At 53.2% G+C, this 27,947-nt stretch overlaps 1 protein-coding gene across 2 annotated transcripts in view; it reads right to left on the bottom strand.

Moving 5' to 3' along the window:
- FRMD4A (FERM domain containing 4A) overlaps positions 1-27,947 on the bottom strand; it is a 356,582-nt gene that overhangs the window by 12,471 nt on the left and 316,164 nt on the right. For both annotated transcript variants that reach the window (XM_082754671.1, XM_082754670.1), the window contains 7 exons: positions 24,753-24,829; positions 21,492-21,630; positions 14,812-14,953; positions 7,545-7,678; positions 4,478-4,600; positions 1,429-1,657; positions 189-245 (listed from right to left, as the gene is read on the bottom strand). In XM_082754671.1, coding sequence (XP_082610797.1) covers positions 189-245; positions 1,429-1,657; positions 4,478-4,600; positions 7,545-7,678; positions 14,812-14,953; positions 21,492-21,630; positions 24,753-24,829 — 901 coding nt within the window. The remainder of the gene's footprint in view (positions 1-188; positions 246-1,428; positions 1,658-4,477; positions 4,601-7,544; positions 7,679-14,811; positions 14,954-21,491; positions 21,631-24,752; positions 24,830-27,947) is intronic.

The following is a 27,947-nucleotide window of genomic DNA, read 5'->3' as shown; positions in this document are numbered from 1 at the left end:
GGGGAAGAGGTGGTGGTTGTGCGGCACGCTCGGTTCCAGCGGTGCTTTACGGGGCAGGGTGGGGTGGTTTTGGGACTGGGAAGTTTGGGTGGGCCATCACACAGATCAGTTGTTCCGTTTGGAGCACGAATCAGGAATTCACACAGCCCTCCCCGTTCCCTTCCTGCCCTTTCGAGCAGCCAACGTACCATCCTCCAGAACAAGGGCATCCGAGAGGGAGCTGTCCTCACTGGCGATGTTTCCTTCTGAGGAGAAGAAAACAAAGATGGTCAGGGGGTCGTGAGAATCGCAGGGTGAATGGCACCGTCACCTTCCACTGACTCACATCCTCCTAAGGCAAGAAGCTTCCTAGAAATAACCGGCTCAGCCCACGCTCCGTCTCAGAGGGCAGAGCTGCAGGGCAGGGCTCTCAGCAGCAGGCTGCCGCTCGAGGAGCTGCTAACTCTTTTCAATTAACGGGGATTAAGAGTGAGTCACAACAGAGAGCTGAGATCCCCCAGAGGATGTGAAATGGCAACGGGGCATCAGCCAGATTGCTATCTGCTGAAGAGCTCGGCTTTAAGACTCTGGGTTTCATCTTGGCCTTTCTACAATGATCAAACTGAAGGCCCACGCTAGGCACCAGTTTTGTGTGATCTGGGGGAAACGCTTCCTGAGCATCCTCCGTAGCAGCAGATGGAGAAGCTCTGGTGTCCTTGGCACACATCTTTGGGCTGCCTCCCCCATCCGCATCCTGTCTGTTATCCCAGGCTGCGGTGCAGCTTGGTACCCAAGTCACAAATACAGCAGCTCTAATCTCAGTTCCCGCTACAAAGGCACAGGAAAAAAAAAAAAAAAAACAAAAAAAAACCAACTCCGCAAGTCAAAGGGAAAGGGCAAAATCAGCAAGGGAGAAAGACCGACAGCAGCAAGTTAATGGATCTCATGAAAAACCCATCAACAACCCAGTAAACCATGAAGTGCCCTGAGAATTATATTGTAAAACAAAAAAGAAAAAGAAAAAGAAGAAAGTATTTGAGCACAGCGATGCCCCTGCTCCCACTCTGATTTTACAGATGCCTTTCAGTTAGAGAGCTCACCCCAATCTGCTCCCGTTAATTACACTTGTTCAGCACCGCTCTGGAGGAGACGTTAACAGAGCGAGTTTATAGGTGAACAAAGGCGTCACGGTCTGCTTTGGGGACGTGTGTGTAATCCACAGCGTGACACTGCCTCTTGTGCCGTGAACCAGCACATCTCCAACGCAGGTTTCATCTCTGGGCATCTGGAAACCCAAACATCTGACAGCACGAAGCTATGGGCAAGGACAACCTGACTGCCAGCACCCCTGGAGCCCTCCAGAACATGGGGGGGAAGAGGAGGGAAGGGAAATTCGTGCCCCAAACAGGAGATGGAGCCTTTGGTGGTGCTGCGGGTGCTGTGACTTACCGTCTATGATCAAGGAGGCTCTCTGGGTCGGCTTCTTGCCCGACTTGATGCGATACTCGTTGATGGCGTTCTCGATCTCCTGCAGCTTCTTCAGCGCGTTCAGGTAGGACGTCTTCCTCTGCTTCTTCAGCTTTTTGCTGACGTTGGGGTCGCTCGCCAGGCGCCGGGCGGCCTCCGTGATCTGGGACTGAATGGCAAACTCCCTCTCCAGGCGCTCCAGCTCTGCCTCCTGGGAAAATGGAAGCAGATTTTGGGGCTGCCACCAAAAAACCCACCTGACCTGGCTCTTGGGAAGCTCCCCCTGAACACGGCCAGGGAAATCATCCACTATCGTGCTGCTCGTCTCATCTCAGGGCCTCCCTAAGTGTACCCACCCACCTTCTGGGAGTTTCTGCCTCCTGCTCGCTCCTTCTCCCTTTCCTAGCTCCATATTGAAGCCTCGTTTGATAGCAGAGCTCTGCATAGCTGCTAAGCTACGATTTTAACCTTCTCGACAGGCTTGGCACTCACCGACCCGTCTGGGTTAAAGAAGAAGGTGAAGATGGGCTAATTCCTCCCTGGTGCACGGCTGCTAAATTCTGGGGAGGGCAGGAGCTGAGCTAATTACGGGCTGCCGTAACTGATTGCCCCAGAAAATTGCCTCCTCCAGTTACGAGCCAGGAAGGGGATTTCGGAGCAATCAGCGTCTAACAGCAGGCTGCCTGCGTGCCAAAAAGGGTTTGTATATCCAATGCTGGTTGATACAGTCCTAAATGCAAACAGGTGTCCCCTGGAAGCTACCTACTGCTCTGTAGTCACGCTCCAAAGCCCAAGGATCTGGGTCAATAAATGCCGAAGCTGCTTTGGCTTGGCCTGCACCGGGACCCCAAGCTGTGATCTTCAGAGGCACTCGCTATCTGTGCTGAATTTGGCTGCCTTGCCCAGCTCCACGGAGCTTTTGGCGTTGGTCTGCTCGAAAGGGGAACAGGATACATCACAAAACTGGGCAAAAAAAAAAAAGCCAAGTTCTTCTAGCGAGCTGTGGGTGTTCAGACACGTGTTTGTGGAGATCCTCGTTACGCAAATCCAAACCCTTTCTGTTAGCAGTAGCACACGCTGCAAGGACGGATGCTGTGGGAATGAATCAGGTGGAAATCATTCCCTCAAGTTTGTATTCGAGGCTCCTGGCTTGCAAAAAGCTCCTTGCTGTCAGGGTGAGCCAGCGTTGCCTTGAAACTACAATGAGCGTTCTGGAAAGACTGAGCCCACCCCCATCTTTTTAATGGAGCCCTTTGAAGCTCTACCAACGCTGAGCTTATTAAAAGTGAATTTGAGGAAGGGGGTTTGAAGGCCTGCAGCCTGGTTCGCTGCCTTCCTGGGGCTGGGAATTGTGGACCTGGTAGAGGTGATCACCAAGAACTGCAGTAGAAGCCTCCTCTGCAGTCCACGCTCTGACAAAGCTCTCACTGAAGTCATTGGGAGTTTGGCGTGAGCTGTCATTTCAGCCCTTCACTGATTCACTGCTAAATCACTCAGAATATCTGAGAAAAAAAGGTCTTAATTTTCTTCCCAGCCATAATTGTCTCTTTTCATCCAGCAAAGCCCCTATAAATAAGGCCTTAGGAGATGAGGGCTATCATCTACCTTCGGATGGAAGTGCCTTGCTTCAGGTCCGTGTCACAGCTGGTAATTTCAGTCCTGGATTTATGGAACCGGGGAAGAATTTCACCCTGGTTTTAAATGGAGTTTCCAGTGTTTGCACTTGCTGAAAAGCCCACGAAAATCAACACTGGCCTCTCTCTAAACGTTCTCAAACCGGCAGCCAAATAAACACAGCCCAACATTATTCTTCGAGAACAGAAATTCAGGCTTTTCAACGCAGTCCTAAAGTGTGACAGATGAAAAAGGGGACGGAGGGAAGCTGAGTCAGCGTGTTTGGATTGCTGCTGCCAAAAGGCAGGGTGCCTGCAGCGGGGAGGAGCTGCTTTACCTTCGTGCTGTTCCTGCTGCTCAACCCAAGCCTCGCAGAGGAGTGAGGCGATTCCTCACCCAGCGGCCCCAAAAGCTGCCTCGTAGCAGGAGAGATGTGGGGAAGCTGGGGATCGGGTTATAGCAGAGCAGCCAACAGACTGCAGGGCTTTTAGGAGTAACTCGGCTACGCTGTGCCTCCCTTTGAAAAGCTTAATTAAATGTGCTCGTTCATGAATATTTGACTTGGGAGGAATTCCTCTCCCAGGCTCCATTGAGAACCAAACTAAGGAGCTCCAGCTGTTTATTTTTTTTTTTTTCAGCCGGAGGAAAACGCCAACAAAACGCCAAACAGTTAATTCCCTGCCTGAGCCGAGCCTTAACCCACGCGGTCACACCAGCTTCAGCCTCTCCTCTTACAAAAATAAAAAGGAAACTCAAAACTGGAGTACACACAAGTGTCTTGAGACAAATGCCTCTCCGCAGACAATGGCTTTTCTGTGAATCCGGTCCCGCCTCCCAGCTGCTGCGGGCCTGTTTTCACAGCCACGGTTCAGGGCACTGACCCAGCACATTGTGGGAGCGAGGGAAAAGAACAAACACTCCCTGGCAAACTTAGCAAAACATCGTTCCAGCTCCCCATAGGTAGGGACGAAGGCTCTTTTGTTTGAGGAGCGGGGAGCAAAATGCTTTCCTTCTGCTGCTGCGGGGCTGCGATGGGGAACTGCGATGCTTTTCCCCTCTGTTAGGGGAGAGCTGAACTGGGATCAGACAGCAAGTTGCATTTTTGTGACAACGCCACGGGGCAGCAGCAGGGCTCGGAGGGCTTAAGGGGCTCCTGATGTGCTCCTGGTTGATCACCCTGGCTGTTCCTGGTACCTCTGGCACAGCCAGGGCCGAGCCCGGAGGGTTTGAGCTTTATTTTGAGCCTGGCCTAAAGGCAACCAACCCTCTCTCTGCTTCATTTTTTCTGATGGGAACTAAAAAAAGGCACCGTGACCAACTGTGGTCGTTTACAACCACAACATTTTGGCTCCTCCGTGATGCACAGCGGGTGTCGCAGAGACCCCGAGTGTTCTGGAAGGGCAGGACCAAGCCTCACCTCTCCCTTCGGCAGGATTTTCTGCTCGTCCAGCTTGAAGGCAGTTCCTATTCTTCTCCTTACAATAGGTGGCTCCTCCCCGGGATCCAGGGGGTATTCTCGTGGCAGCTTTCCCGTCAGCTCCTGCAAGCAGAAAACGCTGTTAGCCACCCGGGAGATGCTGCAGCAGAGCCCTGTCCCTGCAAAACACCCCACAGCCCTTCAACCCTGGCTGTAGAATGACAGATCCAGCCCAGCCGGCTGATAAACACCCAGCAGAGCACCCAACCCTGCGGTCCGGGACCTGATGCTGAGGGTGGGGAGGTGTTTTTCTTTAACCCATGCATGAATACGGATTTTGTGGCCTGCCCAGTGCAGGTTCGTAGGTGGTGCCCATCCCTAGGGCGTCGGGGCCCGAGGCTGAGCAGATCACAGCACGCAGGCTTTCATCTCCGCTGCAGGGCTCGCAGGAAAGAAAAATAAAGAGGTGCTCGGTGCTGGACTGCTGCTGGAAGGGGGGAGAGCACACCTGAGAGCAGGATGCGCGCCTGCTGCACCAGAAAGCCCCGCTGGCACCAGCTGTGCAGGTTACGACCTGCAGAGGAAAGCCATTCCCAACCTGCTTCGTGATGTGCTCGGGAGGAACGCGGGGAAAAGAGGCGCTGGAAGTGGTGCCAGGTGATGGCAGGGGCAGCTTTGGAGGGGTATGAGGCGATGCTTTGTCAGCCTGCTGGGGTCGTTTGCAAAGGTTTGCTCAAAACCCAAAGCAAAGCCTGCTGAGGAATATCCGTGGAAGCAGCGAGCACCAATACTGATGTTAAATCTGCTTTTTAAAAAAATTTATACTTTTTTTTCCTGGGCTGCACAATACAGCCACACACATCGGAATTAAAGGCATTCAAATGCCTACAAAAAAAAAAAGGCAGGAGCCTCGTGAGGAGAACAGCCCGGCTCCTTGTCCTCCCCAGTCTCCCCATGAAGGACACAAAAGGCCTTTGTGTTCTTTGGCATCAGCCTTGAGAGGATCCAGCTGGCAGAGCAACTGAAATCATCCCAGTCCCACAGAGCAGTGGCTGACCTTAGTGTGAGCGCCGAGCTCAGGCCCCTGCCCACCCCGGCCTCCCCCCCACTCCTTAATGGGGTTTTTCTTTCCTCGTGTGTCCCCTTTGGGGTTGTCTGCCCAGCCCCGTGGGGTTATTTCAGCTTTTCTTCTGCGTCCTGTTCCCTCCGGTGTGACGGGGCTCGAGGCACTGCGTGGAGACACAGCTTCGTGTCTCCCTTGCTGAGGGAAGCAAGGATTATTTTCTTTGTAACCCCGAAGGTAATACCAAGCAGGGCAGCAGGGAAAGGGTTAACATCTCCCGTAAAAAGCTCAGGACTGGGGCAGAACAAAATGAATGCAGGCTACCAGGCTGCCTCCATAAGCTGCAAAGTATTCACAGGCACAGGCCTGAAATGTAATCCAAATTAATAAGTAACCGGAGTGCTGATGGCCTGGAGTAACCTGATGCCACTGCTAGGAATGGCTCTGGCCATGCTTATTTGATTATGCCCCCACTTTTAACCCTTTTTTCATCCCCTCGTTCTCTTTCCCCCTCTGTTTTGGCCATTCCCATGCCATAGGACCGCGGGCAGGAACCCTCCCAGCTGCAGGCTGCTGATGGATGAGGGCTGCAAGACTGGGTCAGGTCCCAAGTGCCCATCAGCTGCCCCTCTGGGCTCATCCACGGAAAGCAGAAACATTTCCAACAGCTCTTCAGGTGCTGACAGATGGGCTCTGGCCAGCCCATCTGGCCTGGGATGTGGTTGAGTTGCTCAGCGTGGATGGGGCTCGGGTTAAAAGGCACGGGGCTGTGAGCTCCTGTTCAAATCTTCCCCTCCGTGCACGGTGCTGCATGGCATTAGCCCCAGGCAGCATTACCTTGGGGTGGGAAATTGCTCCAGACCTCGTCCTGCAGCCCCCAAAACATCTCACTGCTTCCTGCGGGTGATCTTAGCTCTGTGCTCGAGGGGTTTATGAGACTGCATCTCCTCCTCCTGACCTGGATCATCAGCATGAGTTGGCTGAAAGGATTGCTCGCGGTGAGTAAAGGAGAGGAATTTGGAGCTGCAAAGATTCCTGCTGAATTTCTTTGTTGTGAGGTGTTGGTGGCACTAAAACTACCAACAAATTGAAGTACGAGAGCTGAATCAGTGACCTATTTCCCCCATTTTTGTCTGAGGCAAGGTACACATCAAATATTAATCAGCAGCTCAGAGATCTCGGTGCCGCTGTCTGCAGCCAGCTTCCTGTTGTGTTCGACATCACCGTTTGTTGTTGAGTTCAGATTTGCAGGCCTGGTGAACACAGGAGGGCTGCTGAATGACCCTAGTGTATGCTGCTGCTGAATTGAGTCCCTACACGCAACTGCAGCAGGATTTTGATATCCCCAAATTGAAAACCAGTCCCCTGTGTACTCCCAGAACGAAGAGGCAGGTAAGTGGGATGGTTATGGGGATGAATTCCATCCCCAGGGTGACCACAGTGGTCCCTTTTTCTAGGATCTGCCTTTCCTCTCCAGAAGTGCTAGGGCTTACCTGAAGGATCTACATGGAGAAGGGAACTACACGGAGCAGAAAAGACCTTAAGTGCTGTATAACCGAGTATGCTGGGAGAAGAAAAGCACAGAAAGTCCAGCCTGCTCCATGAAGAGAGTGCAAGGGCAGGTATTTTTTTTTGAAAATGTAATCAAAAGTATTTGAGGAGTGATTAGGAGTGCACAGAACAGCCTTCTTCTGACATTTAGGTAGCATATTCTCACCAAAGCCAGCAAGAAGCCTGTCTGAATGCATCTGAAACACATCTTCAAGCAGCAGCCGGGGCTGCTCAGCACCCCACAACCCCAAGCCAACTGGGTAGCCCTGGGGTTCCCCTTGGAGGGCAATGCCCCGTGACACTGCAATCTGGATTTGAAACAGCTGGACCTTGCTGAAGCTTTTGGACCACGGATTTTGGAAGAGGAATTGCTGCTTCTGCCCCCGCAGCACCTCCAAACAAAATGCATGCAAGGAGCGAAGTGCAGGGAGCTATAAAACACACGTTGCCTACCGCTTCTCGGAGACACAGCTTCTTCAGCTCTTCCAAGCGCTGGCGCAGCGTCTCTTCCAAAGCCTCCTGCCTGGATTTCAGGGCGGCCAGCATGTCTTTCTTGGCGGACTGAGAGCTGTCTGACTCCTGGGAACCTGTCAATAAACAATGATTTCACTTAGGGCAGCTGACAGCAGCGCACACATCTGGAGCGCCTGTAATTTTACCAAAGCCTTGGATGCGCTCCTTCCAGAAAGAAATCGGGCTGGGACACGAAGCAGGTGTTACCGAGCCGTGTTTGTTTAGGACAGACTCTTAGTGCTTAAGTTCACAGAGACCGGACAGCGGGGCACACAAGGATGTTTGTAATCAGCACGCAGAAAAATAAAAACAACAAAATCATTCATGTAGAGATCCTAAAAGAAAAAAAAGACATGCCGTTCCCATGGAAGCTCCCAGTAACAGCACATTTTACAAAGCCCTGGAGATGAGTTATGGGGAAAGTGAGCCTAGGAGAAGCCATCTGACAATGCAGGCTGCTTCTTTAAGGGCTGCAATTATCCCAGCAGCAAACGCTGAATTCAATCCGCTGGAAGTGTCTGCTTCATAAAAAAAAAAAAAAGTAATGGGATGAAATTCTATAGCCAATTTCCTGTAAGATGCACGCTAAGCTGTGAAACAAAACCAAAACAGCAACAACCTGCTGGTGCTTCCAGGAGAGCAGCTGCCTCTCGTGAAGAGGTAGGTCAAGATATTTAGACGGGGGGTCCCGATGGCTTGACTTTTCAAGTGGCAATTACCCAGCGACTTCCAGCAAAGAAAGTCCTGGTACGGCTCCAGAATGAAGTCAAGACTGCTGCTCAGATGTCACGACAGCATTTGTAACTTCAGTTCTTCAGGGGAACTTATTAATGGGATTCCTGATTCCTTTTTGTTTTTGGGGTGGTGGCGATGCCTCGATTGCCATCCAAGTTCCTGCATCTCAATGAGGAAATTTTGGTTGCACAAATTTCTGAACCCTCGCCTTGGCAGACATGACACAAGACCCCTTGAGACCCATTGGGATTGCCCGTGGGACACTCTAACCCACCTACAATGCACAGGACACCAATGTTTAGACAGCTGGATGCCCATCTGAGAGCCCTGCAGGAACTTCTTGGGGTGGGATCTGTGCCTGCAGAGAAGCCTTTGACTCAATAACGCTTCAAGGGGCTTCCTCCTGGTGCTCAGTGGGTCCTCAGTGCCAGCACCCGGTGACTTTGGGGCTGTCCCCTGCCTTTCTGGAGCAATGGCACAGAAAAAGCAGGGGTTTATTTTCTGCAGGAGTCAGATACAAAAGGATGCTACATCGAGGTTTGGGTGTACTTGTAGGGTGGGAGTCAGGGGGGACTTGTAGAGGTCCTTGCAGCTTGGTCTCACAGCGTAGGGTGAAGATGCTCAGCACAAGCTGGTTGAACATGCTGCTGCCGTTTCAGAGTGCTGGAAGGAAACTAGAAACAATCCTTTGCTTTGGCAGCAAACCAGGGTGAAAGATGTGCTTCCAGCTTCATCTTTCATTGCTACTGCTCTAAACCAACAGAGGAGGAAGGCAGCCAGTGCCACGAACCAGCTCTGCGTTGCCCCAGGGGGAGCAAAGGCTCTCACTGGTCTCTTCCACCACCATTTTCTGCAGCTTTCATGCAGGAAAACAGCTGGAACTTATTCTGCAAAATGCTGCCCGCCTTTGTTACCCCATTTCTTGGTCTGTCCTGGAGCGGGGGGAGGTGGAAGAAGGCTCTCCAAACGTCAGCCAGGTTGGAGATCACCAAGCAAAGAAGGACAAACTCACAGAAACGTGCCTGCTCATTGCCGCAGTCACCCCCGTTTCATTTGGGCTTGTTTGGCACTCACAGAGCGATAAAACCAAACCCTGCGAACACAGCTGCACCGCAGGAACGTCGCAGGATCTCCTGGAGGAGCCGTGTATTTACCCTGGCAGGGGAAGCCCTCCCCAGCATTTAGTGCTTCTTCATGGTAACCCTGGTGCGCAGCTCCTAGCGAGAGCTGATCCGCTCCATTCCTTTACCTAATTGCCAGCAATCTGCTGAGCCCTGGCAAAAAAAAAACAGCTGCTCGTGATTCCAGCAGATGTTTCGACCTTTTTCATTTATTTATTTTTTTCTTTCAGGACAACTTTAATGATCTACTCTTTCCTTTCAACCACTCTTCCTCTTTCCTTCCTCTCCCTGCTCCCCACCTCCACGCCGGCCTCTGATTTACTTTTAAAAGCTGTTCACATTTTCTGGTTGCCACAGCAGCTACGAAGATGCTGAGACGTTTAAAAACATGGGAACAGTCGAACCCCTCCCCAGACGTTCACTAAGTGAACATTTTGCCATTTTTGCCTCTGCTGCCTGAAAGGAAAGGACCTGGGGGAGATGTGGAAGAGCACTGCCATGTCCTGAGTTAAGCGGTGGGGTTGCTGCTGAAACCAGTCGACCTCTCCTTCTTGGCACTAACGAGGCACTTCAAATTAACCTATTTCAGGTTAATTCTTCGTATCACAAAGTCTTCTAGAGCAGTGCAGGTTTAAGGCACACTCAAAGATCATGCCCATGATGAACTTTGTGAGCTCGACTGTACCTGACTTGGGTGATGTCTCGGGCAAACTGCAGGACTTCGTTCTTCAGGATTCCTGAAGAGAAGGCTTGGGCCAGGGTTTCTGCTCAAGACAGCTGACCTGTTTTGGGGTGTATTGCTAGATTTTTATGGGTCGGATTCTCTGTTTGCTCTGACAGGTGAAAAGCAAACTTGATCAGTCAAGAGAATCACACCAGAGTGAGAGGCTTGTGAAAATCGTAGAGAACAGGGCTTTCTACTGCTGGGGTGCCTGCAGCTTCCATTAGAAGCTCTTTATTTATAAAAATGTATTAATCCAGCCTCGAGCAAGGCTGTGACCACAGACCCACTTCTAAATCCCATGCTAACTGACCCCAAAATGTCAGAACAAATCAGAAGACCACAAAAAAACAACCGAAGACATGATTGGAGACCAGCACAAACCAAGCCAAGCGAGCAGTCACTACCTTAAATCAGCCCTATTAAATCCGATGCTCACTGAATCACAGCTGCCCTGCACCTCCCAAAGGGGAACATGGGCTGAGAAAAACCCGTTGTGAAGGATGAGCCCTGATGTGAGGAGCTCCTGCTGCAACAGAAAGGGTTGATTGGGAGGCTTGCTCAGGTATTTTAGCTGCCACCGTTAGGGCTAGCTCCTAATGGAGTAATCCAGAGAAATCCAGAGAAACTTTTCTGTGAATATTATTATTCAGCCTCATTTCCACTGGCTGTGTAAAGATTTATCAAATCCTGCATTTCCACATGCTTCTGCAGGACCATTTGATGTCCCTAAAAGAGAAAGAGCTGTGCAAGCACACCAGGTAGGGCGCACTGGTCCCTCTCAATCCAAAGCCAAGGAAATTGTACGTGCTCTTCCTGCCTCAGCACACAGGTCTTGGTGTCCCGAGCACCCACACAATTCCCTATTTCTTTGTGGATGAGCTATGCATCTTCTGATACCCTCTTGGCCCTTCTGGGCGGCTTCTTCCACCAACGTTCAGGAGAACAGGAGCTGTGAAGCGGGGAGAACGTGGTCCTCCCTGCTCAACTCACAGCTCACAGCTGAGCTCCTCCACCAGTGCCACGGGGCTGGTTTCAGACCCCTCCGATGCTGGTGATGTCTTGGTGACATCAATGGGGTCACGAAACGAGTCCATACACTTACAAATCTCACCAAGGCGATGTCCTGTGCTTGGCCAGGTCTACAAGGGTTCCTGGTTAAGAAGTGCCTGCTCCAAGACAAGCTTTGCTGTAAAGGTTGTCGAAGGGAAGGAGCCCAGCAACACGAGCCACAGGTTTGTGGAGCAGAGCCCTGCCGGTGGCTCACTGTTTGTCCCCATTTTCTCCACCTCCTGCAGCCCGGTGGAAGAAAATTATGTGTCATTTGTAATTATTTGTAAGTGAGAATGATGAACGGGGAGGACAGACGGGATGCTGAAGAGCAGAAATTGCTGAGGCTTGGTGCTGGTACCTGCGAGAGGAGACAAGATGCAACAAGGTGGCCGAGCAGCAGCGAAGGAGGAGCATCCAGCTCTTCTCTTTCTTACTTTGTGTCTCCTGCTCCAGTAAAAACACCTCTAGGTATGACAAACCCTTCACTCTACATCCTGCTGTTGGCTCCAGTGTGCTGGCACTGCATCCAGGTCCCCGCAGAAGGCTGTCCCTGGAGCAGGGAGTGGAGTTTCCCCGTTTTTGTTCCGTGACAGAGCCGGGGCTGACTCACGGCCCCAGGATGTCAGCACGTAGCAGCCTCAGCTGGCCGCTGGCTCCGGGCTCTGCCAGACAAATAGGAAATCCTCCTCCGTGGCGCGTGGGGAGCCCGGCTGGCCCTGCTCCGCACAGGATGCGCTCAGACATCCTGCGGGCAGCTCGGTTTGGGGTTCAGGTCAACAATAACAGGACTCCTTGCTGGCTAGGATCACTGCAAAGCTCTTACGGCACAGACTGCTCTGAAGAAAATAAATCCGCCTGAGACCTCATCTGATTTCACCCCGATGATTATCTGCTGGGTTTGATCGTGGTTCATGCCCGCAGAGCTTTTATTTGGAGGCAAATCTTGCCCCGTACACCCAGAAAAGGTCCAGAAGATCCTAAAGATACATCCCGGCAGCCCTCTGTTTTGGGCAGCCTCTTAAGCCTTGAAATGAGGACGGAAATGAAAAGGTGAGCTTGTAAGAAAGGAGCTTGGGGGCATCAGGGATCCAACTTACAGCTGCAGTGGACACTGGTTGAGATTGAGGGCCTGGAAAATGTGGAGGAGCTCGGGCTTTGGTCCCGAATCGCTGTGCCCACACGAAGTCACTGCTCCAGGAGCAGGCTCCGCTTCCCCTCTGCTGTGTCCTGAGACTGTAAGTGACGTGGGGCAGTGGCTGCAAAGCCCTGCACAGTGGGATTGTGGCCAGCAAACGTGCCGGCTGTAAGCAACACCCATGATTTCCTTGCAGTCTTGCTGCAAACCCAGGGGAGGCACGGCAGCTTCGGTGCGTGGCAGCGACGCTGAGGAGGAGCAAGACGAAGGGAGGAAACGGCTCCGGGAGAAAAGGACAGGGAACAGCAGGGAAGTGGGGGCAGGAGCGACAGATTCAGCTCTGCCCTTGTGATTTCAAGTCACTCGGGGTATTTATAGCCTGGAAATCCACTGCGGCCACTTCATCATTTGCAGTTCTTCTCTCTGGCACACGGGCTGTGCCGTGATAACCCCTCATTGTTGTGGCTGGGCGCCGGTAATGTGGGCACAATGGGAGGAAACACCAGTGCTGGGATGGAGCTGTGATGGTGCCCACTGGGGGAAGCACTGAGTGCCCCTTCCCACCCACGGGGACGGGGCTGGCTCACCTCTGCCAGCCAGGCTCGAGGGAAGGAGCTCCTGGGTGACCATACAGAAGACATCCACGGTCTCCTATTCCCTGGTATCTGCCCTACAAATGTCTCCTCTCTGCATTTCCCTACCCCCAGAAGCATGCTTCTAGCTCCAGAAGGCACAGAGAGCTGCAGGCGCTGCGGTGGTCCTTAACATTTTTGGGAAAGTCCTGCCCCCAGAGCTGGTAGGAGCTAAAAGGCAGCTCTGAATGCAGGAACGCAGAGGGAGCCATGCTCTCCCGGCCTGCTGGCAGCACCTCAACCCAAACAGAGGTTCACAAAGTCCTCAGTAGGCATCGGTGTAGGGTCATCCACCTACGCAGGCCAGAAGAAATGACTCCTCTGCTCAGTGACCTCTGCATGGGTCTGGTCACTACTGCAATCCTGCTGAGTCCACAGACCCCGTTCCCAGCCAGAATGGGTTTGAGCAGGGAGCAGAAATAAATACAGAAATAAAAGCACGTGCAGGTGGCCGTTTGGGACTTCTGTCCACACAGGTGTTGGCCCTACAAGAGCTTTTCTGGGCTTGCTGCTGGCTTTCACCTGGCTGCTGCTCTCTGCCAGTGTGAGAGCAGAAAGCAGGCCGCCACGTGCTTTGTAGGGAGGCTACAAGTTAGTGTGTGAACATGGAAACAGGATTACTACCGAGCAGCTTTCACAAACTTGGGAATGGTGCCCAGGAGGCCGAGATCTTGGAAAGACCTTTCGAACTTCCTCGGGGTACTTAGCGTTATTTACTTTCCTGCAGGAGAGCTGGAAAAAATGCCAAACGCAGAGCTCCAACAACCCGCCGCCGGGCCAGGAGCTGCTCGGCTACCGCATCGCTCCCGGAGCCATGGGAGGTACAGGCGGGGGGTTGTGTGCCGTGTCGGGGGGACCTAAGGAGCAGAAAGGCAGCTCTGTCTGCAGGCAGGGCAAGGAATCGCACAGCAGGCTGAGCTCAGGAAGCACTGCACGTTTTTTAACCCCTTACTGGATATTTTCCAGGTAGGAGAGGGTGGATTTTAAGAGCCACGGAGGGTACGGTGATGCAGAGCTGATCTGTGGGTTCAGTTTTAAAGCACGTGCATTCTTACACAGACCTTGTCCTTGGCAAGCACGAGGAGGTTATCCTCTGCTGCTACAGATCTCATTGCAGTCAGTTCCGATAACTCGATGTAACACTTAGCAGAGGGCATTGAATTGACTGGAACTACTAATTAGACTGATACCTGCAACTTTGCCCTCCTGAAGAGCTCACCACGGAGCAGCTCTGAGCTCTCTGCAAATTACCAGTCCTTACTTTTGCTCCTGGAGTGTTTTAGCATTTGTTCAGACTGACAGAAAAGTCTCAAAGAAATAGACAAGTTCCAGACTCCCCTTCCCTGTTCCTTCTCTCCTGATGCTCTAGCTCTGTCCCTTCTCCATTCCTCTTGAGTTTCTTTCATGGCCTCAGTTTCCCCTGTCAGCTGCACTGGCTGACTGCTTCCCCACTGCTCTTTGGGGACTGCATCACAGACACGTCTGCCTAGGGCAGCAACCAGCCTGGGATGAGCTGGGTGAGCACAGCAGGGACTGTGAAGAGAGACCAGGTGACAGGGAGGAAGCGAGAGGCTGGAGATGGCATCCTGGGGCCAAAGAGGAAAGGAGCAGCTGTAACGAGACAGGGGGGAGGCTGTGGCCTGTGCTGGTCGGGGGGCAACGCGCCGAGAGACAAACTGACACCTGGACAGGCAGAAAGGCTGAAGGGAAGTGGCTTTCATTCCTGCAGTGCAGCTTCTGGCAGCTCCCCATGACATTATAGCCATGGCCCTTCCCACCGCGTTCTCTCGTTACAGGATGAAGGACCTACCTGATGACAGAAGGCTCCCGCTGCTGCCGCTGATGATTTTGCCTTTACTCCCCATGTTGGCCAGCTTTGAGGTCTTGAGCGTTCCAGTTTCCGTCAGGTCAATCGCAATCTCACTCAGGCTCCTTGCAGCATGGATCTTGGACTGGACAGGGACACGAGAGTTAGCAATTACCTAGCACGTCTTTAAAGCTCACAGAAGCAAGGAGTCATTTCCCTGTGGCAGGAAACGGGCCTCCACGGCAAACTCGGATTATTTTACTAGAATAGAAGCAATCTGGCACTGCGTCCACTGCTGCACTTTTCACATTCTTAAGTGGGTGCAATTCTGGCATGGCTTGCTGTTGTTTGTGACTTTCTCTGCTTTGCCACGGACATTTTACCCTCTTAAAGAAACTGTTTATGGACTCACTGTGCTAGAACACACAATAAGAAACCTCCAGAAATGCTAACGTAATCAACTGCAAAGCCTGAAGGCTAAAGACCACCTCTAGCAACTGAAGGAAGCCAGGAGGGGTCTTTCCAAATCCGCTATGAGCTCTGGACCAGCACAACGTGAGGATGTGGCTTAAACGGGCTGTCATGAGGAGCTGGAAGAAAACATTGGCAGGAAAACATGTTCTGGTTCTGGTCCAGACTAACGAGCAGCATGCAACGCACCTACCTGGGGGACTTTTCCAGAGGGATAACATTACTCCAGTAAGAAAACAGCCAGCCCCAGCTCGGGAACTGGCCGTGCTAGGACAAGGAGTCACCCACTGTACACCACCAGTCAACAATTTAGGCGCCTCCAGGGGAAAGAAAACCCATCTCAGGAGAAAAAAGACTTCATCTTGGTGGCACCAAGCGCAGAGGCTGGGTGCAGGCTCACCCACTCCTAGCGGCTGCCTTGCCTCTGCCATCCAAACCCCACGGTCAGTGGATTGCCATCTCTTTCTGCTTCGTATCTATTTGCATCTATCTCTGCTTTGTGTCGCTGGCAGCATCTTGGGAGTGCTGAACATAGACAGGAGGATGAAGCACATCGATCACAGCTGATGGGGATGGCCCTTCAGTGACAGCCCTAGAAGTACTGCGAGGACGAACTCTGCATGTGATGGTGACTTGGGTGGCCATAAGAATTTTCCAGCCCTTTTTCTAACCAGTACAGCCTTTGGATCACCCTAAAATAGCAGCTGCTACATCAGAACAACCCCCAGAGCTCTCTAGTCCTGCATCCCATTTCCGACTGAGGTCATCTGCAAGCGCTTCAGAGAGAAATGTGAGGAAATTTTCACTAAGCCATTGTGGAATCATCTGTCCACATGAAAAAAATCCCTCCTGCCTCTTCTGAATTAAGGACTGGCTTATGTTCTGAGCTCTGTTTTATGTGCTGGTTGCTGAATTCACCTCGGCTAACAAACCACGATAACGAGGAGGAAAATGAGTCAGGAGGAAGCTCGATGTCCGTAACATGCTGTGCGTTGCATGCAGAGATGACTGCCGTTCCATCTCCCATCTGGAAACTGGCTTCTGAATCACCGAACCTCCTGGGAGAGAGCTTGGAGTTCAGCCCGCTGCCCAAATCTTGCAAGCCTCGAGCTGCTGAGCTCCAATTAGCTTTGGCTTCCCTGGCCACCGACCTGGGATCTCCATTTCCCAGAACCTAGCAAGCTGTGGGCACGCCGTGCCAAGGCTGCACGGAAACTTTTGTTTGGGAGGGTGGTGAAGACTCAGTGACCACCAGAGATCACCAGAGCCTCTCCGTAGGATCACCATTCACCTCTGCAAAGCCAGAAGAGATTCTCATCTCTGGTTGTATGTGATGTGTTACAGCACCAACAAATCAGGAGCAGATGGACACCCACATATCAGGACATGACCCATTCCCACTGGAGCTAACACAGGATGGGAGCACAGGGAAAGCTGGCCGTGATGGGATTTTCAGCACTCTTTCACATCCTCAGAAAGTAAAGATCATTCTAACAAGAACTAAGGATGGACCAAAGGCTGAATGCTCACCACGTTGAGCTTCACTCGTGGCTCTGTTACTGATTTGCTGTGGGGCTTTGGGTAGGGCACTTAAGGTTAAGATGCCAGCCATCCTCTGCCTCTGTTTGCACATCAAGGAGATAATGAGGGAAGGAAAATGTCTCCCTGTTGCACGCTGTATTTCTAAGATTAATTTAAGACTGCAAATGAAGACAGCACAGGGAGAGCCTCATACTGAGAGCACCCACAGAAGTACCATTATAATGTAATATTCCTGGGTATTTATAGGCTCTGCCATTACCGCTCACAGGTACCCGAATGCCTCACAAGCTTATTTCCACAACAGCCCTAAGAACAAGGGGTGTGCAGTCACTCATTTGAGAGAAAGGCAGAGCTACCTGCCAAGATCTCGGAGCAGATCAGACAACCAGGACTGAGCATCCTAAACTAATGCTACAGCCAGACAAAAACCTCTCATTTCCAGCAACTCCTCCCCAGGCTCAGCCCAGAGAGAAAGATAACATTATTTTTGCTTCTGGATCTGAGGTTTCTGGTCAGAAATAAGATGCCACAAGGTTTGTGAAAAATGTTCTTCAAGCAGCTCAGGAAGGTTAGGTTTAGGTGAAGAGGAAGGCCACTGCCTTTATCTAACAAGATTTCCTCCAGCTTGAGTTTCGATAAGGAGCCTGAGCGTGAACTGCTGTTTTGTTGCAGTGCCAGACCTTTGGAGGCAACAAAGCTGCTGCCACCCTGGTGACTTATCACCCACAGATGTATAAATGCTGTATAACCCTACAGTTATATAGGGTTATACCCCAGGAATACCCATACTGGTCAAACCTAACTCAACAGACTGATTCTTTGCAGTGGCTGTCTAGGACAGGCTACAAACCCCACGTCTGCACAGACAGGTCCCGTCCTCCCACTCCGTGAGGCCGTGGTTTTCCTGTACTTGTAGGGCAGTTACGGTGGGAAGCCCTGTAGTTTATTTTCACTCATCCAGACTACAAATTGGAGCACGCTCTGGCCCTACCTGTTTGACTAGGCACTGAGGAAAACACTGAGTGAAGGCAGGGCGGCTGGGTGCTGTGGTCCTGGCCAGCACGGCAAGCCAGCAGCGGCTGTAAGAGCGCAGTGGGGAAATGAAATTGTAGGGTAAGGCCAAAGCCTGGCACCCCTGCAGCCCGCACGGGGGAAAAGCAAACCAAAAGAGAGCACACGGGGGATCAGCAGGGAGGAGCGAGGTTCCTCCATGGAGGGAGCAATGCGGATCTGCTGGTGGGGAAGGTGTTGGATCTGACTGCAGTTGTGCTAACAGAATCACAGAATTGTAGGGTTGGAAGGGACCTTCAGATACCATCGGGCCCAACCCCCCTGCCAAAGCAGGTTCCCTACAGCAGGCTGCCCAGGTAGGCGTCCAGACGGGCCTTGAATATCTCCAGAGAAGGAGACCCCACAACCTCCCTGGGCAGCCTGTCCCAGTGCTCCATCACCCTCCCCGTGAAGAATTTCTTTCGTGTGTTGGTGCCGAACTGCCTGGGCTCCATTTTGTGGCCATTGCCCCTTGTCCTGTCCCCACAGAGCACTGAAAAGAGGTTGGCCAAATCCCTCTGTCTCCCACACCTCAGGTATTTGTACACATTGAGGAGATCCCCTCTTAGTCTTCTCTTCTCCAGGCTGAACAGACCCAGGTCTCTCAGCCTTTCCTCACGGGGAAGATGCTCCAGGCCCCGTATCATCTTTGTGGCCCTCCGCTGGACTCTTTCCAGGAGCTCCCTGTCTTTTTTGTGCCAGGGAGCCCAGATCTGGACACATTACTCCAGGTGAGGCCAGACCAGGGCAGAGTAGAGGGGGAGGATCACCTCCCTCAACCTGCTGGCCACGCTCCTTTTAATGCACACCAGGCTCCCGTTGGCCTTGTACGGTGCCCTGTACGAACCAGAGGGGATGGGGCATCTCCTGATGGGAACGGGGTGGACTTTCCATGCTGCTCTGTCCCTGTCTGATTACTCCAGATCACTGTTGGGTGGCCTTGCACTTGGAAAGCCACTCGGCAGCAGCAGGAATCAGAGCCGCAGCTCATTTCATACAGGCCACCGAGCAGCAGCTAGAGCAAGGCCTGGGCTAGACTTTGTAGGGCAGCACAATGGTGGAAAGCAAGATTACAGCCCATTAGCCCTCCCTCGGGCCCTGCAGTCCCTCTAGGCAGAAGCACAACGTGAAGCACTTAGTGCAGAGCTGCCAAGTCTCATTTAGGCAGAGGAGACGAGCTCATTCATGAGTCACTGCAAAGCACGGGGCCAAACGGATCCCCAGTGCTGTTCTGGCGGGGTCACGGGGTGAGGGAAAAACCATCAGTGAGATGCAGGAGAGGATGGACATCGGGGACGAATTTATCCCTCCTGCTTGCAGCGATGGGGTCTGGCTGCAGGTGTTTGAGCTTTTCTGAAAGCCCAGACCTATTTTCTGCCTATTTTCAGCCAGAGAGCCCTGCACTCGGAGGAACGTGCTGCTGGGAATTTCCACAAAAGGAAACTTTTCAGGGCTTTTAGGGCAAGCGTTTGATCGACTTGGTGCAGCCAGCAGAGCAAAGGCACGGCTTAAAGTCCTGCTGCATTTGTCACGTGCAGAAAGGAGAGCTGACAGGAGTTCTGCACGCTGGCATGTTCACTCAGAGGGCCGGGGATGTTTTCAGAGCTTTCGTTGCACTTTGCACGGAGACGCAGACAGAAATCAGCAGGGAGTGAGCCGCTGGGAACGGGGCGAGCTGGCAGGAGTTCAACGTGGAGCGAGACCGCGGGGAAGGCTGGGACCTCGCTTCCTTGCAAAAGGAGCAAAAGGCATGTGAGCTGATTTGGTCTCATTTTAAAATCGCATAAATAGGCTTCACCAGCGGGGCTGTGCAGCAGGTCCAGATCCGACTGGTGCACGGTGCTGTGAGGAGCATGGAGTTCGAGCTTGCTTCATCGCCGTCTTATCTCCTGCCATCTAATCGCTGGGGTGAAGGCTCAGCTGCAATGAGTTCCAGCAGGCTTTTTCTTCTCAGTTTATTTTTATTCTTCCTTCTTTTGTCAAAACCACGTGAAATGCCAAGTTTGGACATAAAAGCAGGGGGTGTCTAAGTTTTGCTTTGAAGCTGGGGACTCATCTGAAGTGGGGGCTCTGATTTAAGGGGATGGGGAGCCACGTGACTTGAAACTCAAATGTTTGCCTGAGCTCTTGAGAGCTGAAACAAAGACATTTCACATCAGCCCCCTCTAGAGCATGCTTTACTGGTTTTCAAAAGCGAAGTGCACACGGATACAGCGTCCTGAAGTGACCAGAGGGGATGAATTGAACGGATCATTTAAAATGGATGGATCTATCAATCCTGACGGTGTCACGTCAGAGATGAGGACGACAGGCCGAAACAGCAGCTCCCTTAAGGAAAAGGCACCAAAATGTTTGTGTACCTTAACTTCAAAGGCTCAGCGTGACCGCTGGGGTTATTGTGACAAAGCGCTCTGACACGGTGGCAGACGTGACAGATTGACCAAGGAGGGCTGCTGGGTGGTGCTGGCTGTAGGGGTGTGGGAGAGGGGAGCTGGGATTGAAACACAATCTGCCAGCAACAAAAGAAGTCACTGAAGGGAAGTCCCGGGCATTTAAAAGACCCAGTATCCTACCAAAGAAATGGGAGGAGCGGGAATCTCCTTTTGTTTGTTGCTTGCTAGTGACCTAAATACCTTGCAGCTAGATCAGCGAATCCATCTGGCTAAAAGTAAAAAAAAATAATAAATAAATCTAAACTCTTATTTGACTGCAGGCTTGTTTTATGGAGAGCAAGAGCTGGGCAAAACGGGGAGGGTGGTGGCATTGCCCTGGTGGTGCTGAGTAGAAGTGGGGGACTGGAAACCCTTCCTTGCCATCAGGTGAGTTTGCAATTTTGTCCGTGTTCACAAGCAGGCACCCACTCGATACAGCTTTTATCTGATCTGTAAAGTTTTGCACCAGCAGGCTCGTACGAAGAGGGACGTCTGCATGAGAAGCCTCTCTTCTGTCTCTAAAGGATCTTAAAGCAATCAAAGCCATCTCCTGCTGCTCTGGGTATGCCTAAAATTACTGTTGGTGAAAAGAATTAGAGGGAATACACACGCTCCCCTGGCTTCAAGGTGGTTTCTTTTGTGTGTTGAGCAGCCCTTTGTGTGGCACCACCTCAGGACAGCTCCTTGTAAGACCAGGCTGTCAGCAGCCTGCCCCCGGCTGCTGTGATGGAGAGACAGAAATCATGCCCCTCCCCTCATTTCTGGGAAAAAAAAAATGACAGTAAAAGGCAAAGGACAGCAAGAAGAACTCAGAGGCAGGTGTGTAGCCTGAAGCTGCTTTGCACTCACTTCTAGGAAGCTGCCCTAACTTTATGACAGAATTCAAGAACCAGAAGATGTGTGGAAACCAGACACGGACACGACCCTATCTGCCTCCAGATTTTGGCTTCCCCACGTTGGCCACAGTTCAGTCCAACTTTCCCTTCAAACCTCACTCCCGCAGACACGAATTCATCACAAATTCCCTCAACCTGGCCAAAGTCAGCAGGCATTTTGAGCTATTTTGCCCTTCTTTGACCTCACGTGGAAAGGGACGGCAGCAAAGGAGCCACCTGGACCTTGCTGGGTGCTTGGGTGGTGAGAACGAGTCACACAACGCATAAACTTCCTCACCTCCAACGTGCTTACCTTGCTTTGCTTCCTGTCCAGGTAGAACTGATGTTGACTAATGGCCATAGCCCAGATAGATTTTATCAGCGCCGGGCAGGCGTACCACGTATGCACAGCGATGCCACTATGCCCAAAGGTCCTCCTGGTCACAGATGCCCTAGGGAGAAAGAAAGAATGAGCTGGGGTTACGCCACGGTTTCCTCAGATACGTCCTGCCTCAGAAAACAACCACAGACCTCAGAGGAAAAGCAGAGAAAAATGCTTAGAGAGCAGAGGGAAATTGCTGCTCAAATCAAGACAGCCTCTACTCTAGATGACTCCTCCAGTTAGAAAGCACCGGAGGTCTACCAGGAAAGATCTTCCAGTTTGTCCAGTATGAACTGGACTCCTGGCTTCAGCCGAGCTGATGCCGGCCACGGGAGTCACTGATGCCAAAGTTTGGGTGAATCCTGCGTGCCTCATCCCATGCTGAGCCACCCGAGGCCAAATCCTCACACCCTCCACTGCCTCTGGATGGTGGATCTCAAATATCAGGGTCCTGGTGACAACCAAAGAGCCCCAGGATCGACGGCTGCTTTAGAGGATGTGGGAGAAGCTCTTCAGGTACCTCGCTTTCCCCACTGGTAAGCGGATGCAGCAGGGCCTGCCGTGTGGGTTGGGAAGTTGTGAGGCTCGCAGAGGGCTGCCTGGTGCCCTGGAGAGAAGAGTGCTACTCAGAGATTAGCTGAGTGAATATAAAAACAGGAAAAATGAGAGCCGTTTCCTCTCTGGGGCTCACAATTGTCCTCAAAGATTAGCAAAAAAATACAGGTTAGGTTTTCCCCTGCTTTCACAGCTGTACACAACTGCCTGCTTGTCCCATCCTTCAACTCTAACCCCACCAGCAAAGCCCTGAATGAGAGCGCAGGCTAGGTCAGAAATGGGATGCTTTTGTTATGGGCTTTGATATAGGGACACGGATTGGGAAGGGGAAGGGGGAAAGGGAGCAGGGGATGCTATGGAGGGGCTCCGCAGCCCCTTTGTGCAGTGCAGACGTGGAGGTGACACTGCAGGAGCTCTACTGGGAAGTGCAGGGGTTGGCTGACTCTCTGCCCAGCGCTCTGAAGTCCTCAAATCTGCTCAAACGCTGGTTCCCCTCCTGCCACCTCTCCTCCAGCGTGCCCGGGAGCTGTTTGAAACCAGAGGTGAAGGTGGAGCGCAGGGCAGGCACGTTAGGAAAGGAAGCAGTGATAGAGCCAAGAATGAAAGAAAAGCAAAACCCTGCCGAGAAATGGGAGCTGCTGGCCAGGATCCGCTTGGGAAACGGGGGACACAGCTCTCGTGTCAGGGACTTTTCAGCGCTGCAAAACATGTTCCTGCATCCCCATCGCTGGATGGGGAATGAGGGCCGTGCAGGGAGGTGCTCCTGGATCCAGGCTGGAGAGGGGATTCAGCTCTGGATGCTTTGTGGTGATTTACGGGACACCAACCTCTGCAGCATAGCGGCGTACGAGGTTCTGAACCTTTAAGGTGCTTAAAAACTAACTTGAGCCTTAATTCTGGTGCCATCCTATACTCCTTCACGGGATAAGTAACCAAGACGAAGAGAGGTTAAAGGGTTTGCTCGGGACAGGAAGCCACGGGCAGGGGCAGGGCTGAGAAACATGCGTTGTGCTGCCCAGCCCTGGCCACAAGCACGGAGCCGTGCTGGCCCTCCCGTGCCTGCGAGCGTGGCTTTGCTGACTCAGGCTCTGGTTTGGCTACAGGGAGAGGAATGCGGAGGGAGCACTGCGCTGGCCAGTCCTCCGCCTTGCAGGGTCCTTCCCCCTCAGCCAGGAGGCTGCGACAACCTGAGCCGTGCTCCCACCACATTGCCAGGCTGCTTTAGAGAGAGAAAAAGCCACTGATAAAGTGCCAGAGTGCCTGTTTGAGCCCAGCAGTGGTGCTCTCAGGCTGCAAAATTCAACCCCGCTGATTGCAGAGAGGAAGCACCAGGCTGAGAACAACCCATGCTGGACAGGGTTTTGTCTTCCCGGTGTTGATTCAGAGGAACAGCACCGGTGGAATAAAAACCAGCAGCTCTCCAGCGTCAGGAATTCCTACCCTCTGAACATGAACGGCACAGGGTTGGAAAGAGAAGCCCCTCCGGGTGGTCACGTTTCACGCGTGACCCCGAGTGGCAAATATCATCACGCCTCGAGCGTCCCGGAGCTATTTTTTTTCTCCTCCTTGCAATTTCTGCTTCCAGCAAGCTGCCAGCCTGGGTGTTTGGGGGCTTCTTGCAGCTGGCTGCTCCCAGCCCACATTTCTGAGACCTCACCCGCCGCCGAAGGTTTGGTGGGGGAAATGAACGCCCCCTGCCCCAGCTCCTGCTGCTGGAAGAGCTCCCGGAGCCTTCCCAACGTTGGGAATTGGCTCTGCTGGATTTCATGCGACTATTTCCATGCTTAATATCAAGCAGATGCTCCGAGGCTCTGCTGACCCGGAGCTGTAGCCTGGTATCAGCTGCTCCGCTCGTTTTTTGCTTTGATAAAACCTACCTGGGGACACAGGCACCGCTGTGTCGGCGTGACCCTGCTCTGAGCAGGGCAAACGCAGGGAGAAGCTGCATGCAAAATTTCCTCCTGAAAAGCCCAGGGATTAGTACACAGATCGGCACGGGAAACAGGTGAAACAGGCTCACAGCTGACTGATCAGCAAAACACGCTGCTGCCAGCAGCCCATCAAATCGGCCCGGGGAAGGGAGCGGGTTTCTATCAGCTGCGTTCACGTTTACTGTGCAAGGAGGAGATGGATTTGAGTGGGAAGAGCTTAGGGAGCAGTGCACACGCTGGGCAGTGCCCGCAGTAACGCAGATGAGCAAGGGGGTGCAGGCTTTAGATGCAGCACGGTCCCTTCAGCTTGCTCTCTCCCACGTTAGGTCTCTAAAATATGAAAAAAAAAAACAAAACACAAAACTCCTTGTTGAATAGGCTGATGGGCTTTCATCCAGCCTGCCCCTGGTCCGGTGCCATTCCTGTCCGTCAAACTGCTGAATATTTCCATCCAAAGCGGCGTGGGTACGAAACGGGGCGCACAGCTCCCAGCGGGATTTGGGGAGGACGCTCGGAGGGTGCCGAAGCGGAGGGAAGGAAAAAAAATCCCGCTAGGAGGGGAAAGCAGGGAGGCACACAAGGGCGAGAGCAGCTCCAAAGCCCGAGAAAAGAAGGAGCAGCCCCCGGCTGGAAGCGAGCCCCCCTCCCCCAAAAAAAAAACACATCACGGAGAGCCCGGCACGGCTCGGCACGGCTCGGCTCTCACCTGCGCGGATCGTGCACCTCCACCGAGAACTTCTTCTCGCGGAAATAGAGGTTCTCCAGCTGCCTCCATTGGAAGATCTGCGGGGGAGAAGCAGGGGGTGAGGCTCCTCCTCGCAAGCCCTGCCCGCGTCCCTGCCCTCCGCTCCCTCCCGGAGCCGCGCCGGGGGCTGCCCCGCTCCGCCCCGCTCCGCCCGGCCCGGCCCCTTTCCCTTTCCCCGTCCCCTTCCCCTTTCCCGATCCCTTTTTTCCCTTTTCCCTTTCCCCGAGCCCCTTCCCCGATCCCTTTTCCCCTTCCCCATCCCCGTTCCCCGCAGGGAGGCGGGGATGGAGCCGGCTCCGGCTCGCCCCGCGCGCTTTCCACCCGCAAAATAAAGGACGGAAAGCCGGGATCCGGTGCCTTTTGCTTTTAATATTGCATTTCTATTTCAGTTTTGATTTTTTCCCTTCGAGGGTGGGCAGCTGGGCCGACCCCACAGGGCAGAGAAGAGCTCGGAGGGGCGACGGCAGCCTCGCTTTGTAGGGCAGCTGCTTGGGGTGCGGGTCGGTGTCGGGGTGCGGCTCAATATTGGGGTGCTGGGTCCCCAGCCCGGCTTTGACCCCAGCTGCTGGCACCTCAAAATAAGATACAGACAAAACCAACGCTGCCCCGAGCAAGGAGGGAGGCTCGGGGCTGGTTCCCTCGGCCAGGAGCCGAGGCAGCAGAGCTCTCCCTGATTTATGCTCCCTCTGCCACTCCAGGCAGCTCCTGTGCAGTTCCTGCCCGACCCCCAAGGAAGGAGCTGGCTCCTGCCACGCCAAGATAAGCCGCTTGCCAGTGTCAGCGCTCCCGAGATAAGTAAACAGGAGGCGTGATTTGGTTTTGCACCGATGAAGCTCCTAGGGGAGGCGAGAACTCGAAAATAAAGCACGCCACAGCGGGGACCCGGGCATTTTCTCTTCACTAGGGGCACGAGCGTTGAAAATAGTTGTGTTTGTGGGAGCTTCCAAGGGTTGTCTTTCTGTATTTTGCTTTTTTTTTTTTTTTCCTTTCTACGAGTGGACAGCCCCACTGTGCTAAATTTCGGTGTCCCCCCCAGGGCACGCAGTTGCTCGGTGTCCACAGGGTTGTTCCCGTGGTGGGAGGGCAAAGAAAGGAAGGGAGCCAAGGGGGACGGGGAGCTCGAAGGGCTGGGTTTTACACCCTTGGAGGGCTGATTGATTCCTCCCGTGGAGAAATGAGTCCCTGCGTAAAAGCCACGAGGCCCGGACGGAGCACAGAAATACCTATTATATTCCCTGCCGAGATAGGATGGGCTTGGGGTGAAAGGGTTAAGCCGGGAACTTGCGAGCTGAATGTGAAGCCTGTCTCCCCTCCGAGCCCTCAGCGGGCTTCAGCCGAGCTTCAAAGGCTCCCAAAGGAAGTTTGGGGCCCAAACTCCCGCTGACAACAACAGGGGTCAAGCAGGAGACCGCCACGTGGGCCTCCGAAACATCCCTCTGCACTTCCAGATGCCCGTGCAGACCGCAGAGGGGGGAACGGGGCTGCACAGCACGTGGAGGGGACGTGTCTGGGAGGCTCTCGGACACGTGGAACCCATAAGCGGCTCAAAACCCGGCGGTTCACACCCTGCAGAAATTCTCCCCCCTGTCCCTGCGTCCCCTGCTGTCATTCTGGTGTGGCGCAATGGGAACTGGAAACCCCTTTTTCCAGTTCCTGGGATGCGCTGTGCAGGGAGACGCAGGGATTTGGGGATTTCCTACCCTCAGCCTCCTCCGTGTGGCTCTCGTGCCCTCACCCTGTCCCGTTTTGTCCTCTCAAACCTCCCGGTGCTCGGCTCGTTAGCTGCATCTCCGTTTCCCTTCGCTGATTAACTCCAACTGTCCAAACACGTGCAGCTCCGGGGGAGCTGTCAGATGGCCAAGCGCAGGCGCCCAGGGACATTTCTTGTGCCCTGGGGTGCCCCAAAAGGCCCCCGCTGCTATCCCAGGGGGGAGCAGGACCCCTGTAGGGCCAGTGCCGTGTGTGCCAGCCCCACACGGATGGCTTGGACACCCAGCAGTGCCCCAAATGGCATTCAACACCTACACCTAACGGTGCTCTCCCTTTGCTGCCCAAATATCATCCAGCCTCCCCCTCCTTTTTGCCCGGGTTGATCCGAGAGGTCTCACCCTTCCTCCTGTCCTGGTTTCCAGGAGGAATCCCACCTGCACGAAGGCGACTGCCCCCAAGAAAACACAACCCCGCAGGAGGAAAACGCCTGATTCCTCCCTCCAGCCAGACCCCCTCATGGAAACGAGCTGTTCCCTTCACTGGTGGCTCGGCTTCCGTGCAGTTTCTAGCAGATGCCATTAATTGGGTGCCAGCTGCACGAGCTGCCGTGAGTGGGTCTTAAATGGAAGCATAATTTTTACCCATCATGATCCTTTTACCACGCTGCTGCTCGCAGCCTTCACAGGGGAATAAGAGCTGCAGCAGGGAGCTGGTCATAATTTCAGCAGTCTTGTGGAAATGCGGCGACAACGGAGGCGTGCAGGTTTTGGAGAGCCCGTTTTGGGCTTAGTTTGAGCCAAAGCATCCAAATTCATGGCAGGTTTGCCTCTTCCCACAGAGAAGGGGTCTGGTTTTGTGACATTTGGCTGTCTTTTTTGGTAGATTTTGCCCCCGTGGGTGGGAAGATCTCTATTGGCTTTCCTGGGGTTGTGTCAGGGGCGGAGGGACCCGAAAGTCGAGATGGAAAACCACAGGTCTGGGCTTCCTCAGTCCAAAGGCTCAACCTCACAGCAGGGACAGGGACAGCATGTCCCCAACCACGCTGGGAATGAGGCTTAAGGAGAAAGCCCCTTGGTAACACAGCATGTCCCTGAGAGCACAGCTCCACGGGCCTTTAGAGGCTGCTCTCACTCGGAGCCTGCAGGCAAGGGGGCAATTAGTGGGGCTTGCGGCGGGACGAGCCGCTGTGATGTGGTATTTGGCCCCCTGGGATCTCTTCTGAGGTCAGCAGCCCGCTTTGGATGGAGCAGCAGCGGGCAGCTTTCAGATGGGAACAATTTCTGGTAGTTGCCATCATTACAGGCTGCGCATGAGCTCATTCGGTCCTCGCTGGATGCTTAAGGAAGCCTCCCCGAGACGGGCTTTTGAGCACAGCTGCACACAAGAGAATGGGAAAGAGGCTGCTAGAAGAGAAGAGAAGAGAAGAGAAGAGAAGAGAAGAGAAGA

Source organism: Aythya marila (assembly GCF_965140915.1).
Source record: "Aythya marila genome assembly, chromosome: 1".
Taxonomy (NCBI): domain Eukaryota; kingdom Metazoa; phylum Chordata; class Aves; order Anseriformes; family Anatidae; genus Aythya; species Aythya marila.
Note: the sequence above shows the minus strand (reverse complement) of the source record. Positions and strands in the feature narration are given on the sequence as shown.